The following is a 4,854-nucleotide window of genomic DNA, read 5'->3' as shown; positions in this document are numbered from 1 at the left end:
TGGAGACTCCCCATTGCCGTCGAATGCTCGCTTGCTCATCGTTTGTGGTGGCAAGCAGAAGCAGCGCGCTCAGTTCAATATCACTTGACACAATTTAACCCCTCTAAGGGGGGTTGTGTCAAGAATTAGAATTCGTGTGCAGGATTTTGTGTCTGGTACAGCGGGCTAGAGATATTTAAGACGGGTTTTAACGTTGTCCAGAATGCAAAGAACATTTTTGAAATTTAAACTGACATAAATATGGGTACATTACTTCAAACTTTGTCAGTATTTTGTGCATAATCCAAAATATTACAGCTGTTTGCAAAAAGGTTGACAGTAGCAACATTTTGAGAAATAACACGCGCATATACTTGCAAACGCTTGACGCAATGTATGCCTCCCGTTTCGCGCCAGAGCTTGAGGATCCGCCAGAACGCGCATTCTGAATCTCCGACGCAAGCAAGAATGTCTTCGAGTGCAAGGTGTTGATGCTTGTGAAGATTAATTGCGGCTAGTCGTGACTGATTTTCCGATACATGATGGTCAATTTGTGATGTATGTATGTGGCTATTAATCTATTATTTGTTTGTTTTGTTCTTTTCTCAAAATGTCGCTACTGTCAACCTTTTTGCAAACAGCTGTAAGCTTTGGCAGTGACCATACTTCACCGAGAATAAGAGATATACTATTGGTTACCACTCGCTCGTGCAGTCCCACATTTCGTGCATCCTCCAAAACCACACTTTTCCTACTACAAATCTTCAAACTACTATGTTCATTTGAAATAATAATACACAAGAACATCTTACAAGCTTAGACAGATGCATTTGGACAAGAAACAAGAGAGATAAATGTTTGCTTGTGACAAAGGCTTTTATCACTTCCATTGTTACCACCTGGGTTGCCCAATAAGTCAGCCTTACTATACTGGGTGATCACGCACCTCACCCAGTATAATAAGGCTTAGTTACCTAAATACCCAACACCAGCATTAAACCTTGCCCTAAATATTGTCCAAGTACTTCAAGGCATTACCGTACATTAGTAATTGCTGTTATTTTATTTTCTCACCCTAAAGCGGTAATTGCAGAGCACTACCCTGCAGTATATCAGTGCTGAAACAAAGGCAGAAGGCAGAATCTTCAGAACAGTGGGTGAAATTTTGGCAGAAGTCCCCACACTATGAGCACACCACCAGCATTGACCCCAATATCCTCAAGGACACATTCATTTCCCTAGCCCAATCACTCCTGAAATGTCATATTAGCATGCTCCTATGGTTCTGTACTAGACACATCTCTCTAAATCAGCGCCTATATCATATCAGAAGGAGCCCCACACCTGACTGCCCTTATTGTGAAGGTACAGAAGAGACCATGCTCCACTATCTACTTTCTTACCCCCATTACACTCAAGCTCAACACATCCTCACAACAACTCTTGGCTGCCATGCTTTTTCACTACCATATCTGCTCTCAAGTCCTAAAGCAAGCGCTCCGCTCTTCCATTATATCAATAGCACAGGCCATCTACATGCTACCTTCAGTGATGTTCCTCCCACATCTAGCAAAGACAAATGATGATTAGATTGCACTCAGGTAGATCCCATGAAGAGCAAGTTCACATACTGGATGGTGCAGGCCACTGTCTCATCCTATCACACTCATTGACAAAGGAAGCTGGACCCAAGTGGAGGTTCAAATGAAAGACTAGAATGGCATTGAAACAGAGGTTGAGGAAGGATTATTTAATTTCAATGCAGGATGAGACACTTGGAGGACCTTGCCAGAACCAGTCAACAGGGTGATGTCCACCCAATCAGCCCACTCATACGCACCCTCAAAACACCCCTCTCATCCTCCTTTACTTTTCAGCACTGCACTCTATCATTCCTATCATACCCAATTGCTTAGCAACTAAAGTACTTGTATCATCCTTAACACATGCCAGGGACCACCACACTACAAACTGCACAGCAATGGCTCTGTGAATTGGAAGACTTGTGCATCTAAAACGGCCAGCAGGAATGGTGGACTGATGGGGGTTTTCCTCCATCAGGGCATTTGTGAAGTTGGAGACATGGTGGGAGACACAGGTGTCTCCCTTTCCTAGATAGCAATGTCCTACACAGGGTACTTCACCCCAAATGGACAGAAATTGGATACAAATAAAATAAAAAGCCAAATATACAACACAGCAAAGAGATACACCTTCTGTTTGACCAGCTTGAACATCACCTTGGCTTTTCTCATATCCTGTACCTGAGTACAGAGTTCTGTATAGTCATCCTCATGGTTGAGAGAGACATCCTTGTTTTGAGAACAATATACAGTGTATGTGAAAGTCAGTGAGTCCAATCCTTCAAGCTCAGAGCCAGCATAGAGCCAAGAAGTGCCAAGCAAGTCACATTGTCCTGCATGATTTGGGAATCATGCAGAACATGTATATGACATATTATCCCACGTTTCCATAGTCTGTTAGCTTAGTTCTCAGACTACACAAAATGTACTTTGAGTACAGACTCAAGTGCAATATTTCACTTTGCATGCTCCAATCATGCAAAAATATGGTGTGTTGAAGAAAAGTCAAATATGACAAAGAAATCATATATTGACCTAGTCAAAGTTGATAGTCATACAAAAGCTTAGGTTATTGCCTATCATTTGGCTTATTTACTTTGACTAGAAATAACCAAGGAGAAAAGATAAAAGCCTACCAAAACCCCATCTAAAAAGCCAGTGTTTTGATTTGTTCTGTCTTATGATTTATTCTACTTTATTTTCTTCATATTTTTCTTTCATTTCTTTACCTACTTGATTCTTTGACCTCCCAGAGACTCCACAAAATGTACCTGCAGGGTATGATGTCATGATGATGTCATATAGCTCCACAGAAATTTCTGGAATATTCTGTTGGATACTATGAAGCCATCTATGATGTCATAGTGATGTCATTGGATGCTAGAATGTTCTGCTCCACTTTGCTCCACAATGAGGCCATTTATGATGCAACTCTGATGTCATTTCTCTTTCCAACCTTATTTCTTGGTACTATACAGTTTCTCCCATCTCATGTATTTAAGGAGAGCACTTCTCCACCCATAAAAAATAAGAATCTCTTTTATCATTTAAAAGAACCTCCACTTCTTCCACTTTCTCTGACATTGACACTCTTTGTGTTAGCCAGGAAGTGCAGACCAAGTACATTTGGTTTACTTGCTCTGAGATCATTTATTCTTTTCTTGACTGTACCTGTGCTGTCTAGTGTGCATCTGACATATAGTTTCAGAGGACTATAAGTACCAAGTCAAGCCATATTATCTGTGCCTTGCAGATTCTTTTGTTGGAATATTTGCTCTTGTATCATATCATCTTCCTTGGATCAAACCCTTTGCATTTAGGCAGGGAAATCCAATTAGCTTCTACTCAGTTCCCTTTGATAAGTCCTTTTGTATATCAAGGCAGGGAAATATCCAGCATTATTAGTATGCACCTATTCTTTATTATCTGTCTAGTCAAACATAGGACTACAGAGACTCACTTACAAAATCTATTCTATTTGTCTAGTCAAACACAAGACTAGATAAAGTTTTATCTACATACTCTACATTATCTGTCTTGCTGGATAAAGCTAGGCTTGTATTGTAGAACCCCTATTTACAACCAGGTAGAATAAAACCACCAGGCTGTATAGCAGGTAATCTCCCATGAATGTCACATTATCTACCATGAAAGAAGAAAAGTTGTAGACCACAAACTTGAAGTTGTTGGCAGCATTCAGTCTTATCAAAAGTGTAATTGTGGTGTCATTGCCTTTTGACCACTTTTATATAAGACACCTCAAGTAAGAAGACAACATCATTTGATAGTATTGAGAACTTTGGTTATCATGTCTGTCATGGACATATCTTCATGGACATAGACTATCTTTGTGGTTGTTGTTGGCTTTGCATTCTTTTGATGCTTGGGGTCAAATGACTGAAGAGGTATGAAGAGGATGCTGAATTTCATGCCCTTGTTGTCATTGTAAAGGCTTGGCCCCCCTGTGCTTCATGGTAAGCACTGAGCAGTGTCCTAGATATTGTACATACATCTATCATTGAGGGCCAACTCTGCTTTGGGGTTGTTGTTATTGTTGTTGTTCAGCATTATCATAAATATGTAGAGACATGCAAATGGTAGTCATATTGACACATCAAATGTAAGTCCAACAGAATAACAAAGTGTTTTCTTTTTTTGGAATCATCATTATTTATGAAAATTACTATAAATATATTGCCTGATCATTGCCCATCCTTTGCCCACTGACCTGCTGCAAGAACACAAAAAATTGAATATATTTACACACAGACTGAAACCTATGACAGTACTGTAAAGTCGAGTCAGGAGGAATATCAATAGTAGTGTTGGCTAGGAAACTTCAGTTGCAAGATAAGGATAGAATCACTGCATGACAGTCAGAAACCCTCCATTGCACAAAGTGACTGACAACCCAGGACACCTTGGCATTTTCAAGGCAATTTTCAAGGTCCATCAAATACAATTTTGCCAGAAAATCAGGATACATTGAGAAGGGATTGACAGTATGGTAGTGATTGTCATATCCTGTATGCCAGACATAGATCCCATAATATTCCCACACTTTCTGGACCTACATCCAGACCCCATATCCAACTCATTCCCAGATCCCCTTCCACTGTGTGCTTCACACCTCAGCAGGATTAGCTCCACTATGGAATTACCCCTGAGCTCTGGACCTCCAGATCCTCACTACTAGCCTGATCAATACACCCCTATCCTGTCCACCCTATGCACGTTCCATCCAGCAAGACATCTGGACTTTACCTCCTCTTGGATTCTGGACTACATCCAC

At 40.5% G+C, this 4,854-nt stretch overlaps 1 protein-coding gene across 1 annotated transcript; it reads right to left on the bottom strand.

The window, feature by feature from the left end:
- Positions 1-4,401: 4,401 nt before the first annotated feature.
- BJ212DRAFT_1288645 (uncharacterized protein) lies at positions 4,402-4,566 on the bottom strand (the record flags this gene model as incomplete). Its single annotated transcript, XM_041332039.1, has 1 exon — positions 4,402-4,566. A coding segment is annotated over one exon (165 nt), but the record flags the coding sequence as incomplete, so codon positions are not given.
- Between the last annotated feature and the right edge of the window lie 288 nt (positions 4,567-4,854).

This window comes from Suillus subaureus (genome assembly GCF_016647635.1).
Source record: "Suillus subaureus strain MN1 chromosome Unknown BJ212scaffold_164, whole genome shotgun sequence".
In the NCBI taxonomy this organism is placed as follows: Eukaryota; Fungi; Basidiomycota; class Agaricomycetes; order Boletales; family Suillaceae; genus Suillus; species Suillus subaureus.
Note: the sequence above shows the minus strand (reverse complement) of the source record. Positions and strands in the feature narration are given on the sequence as shown.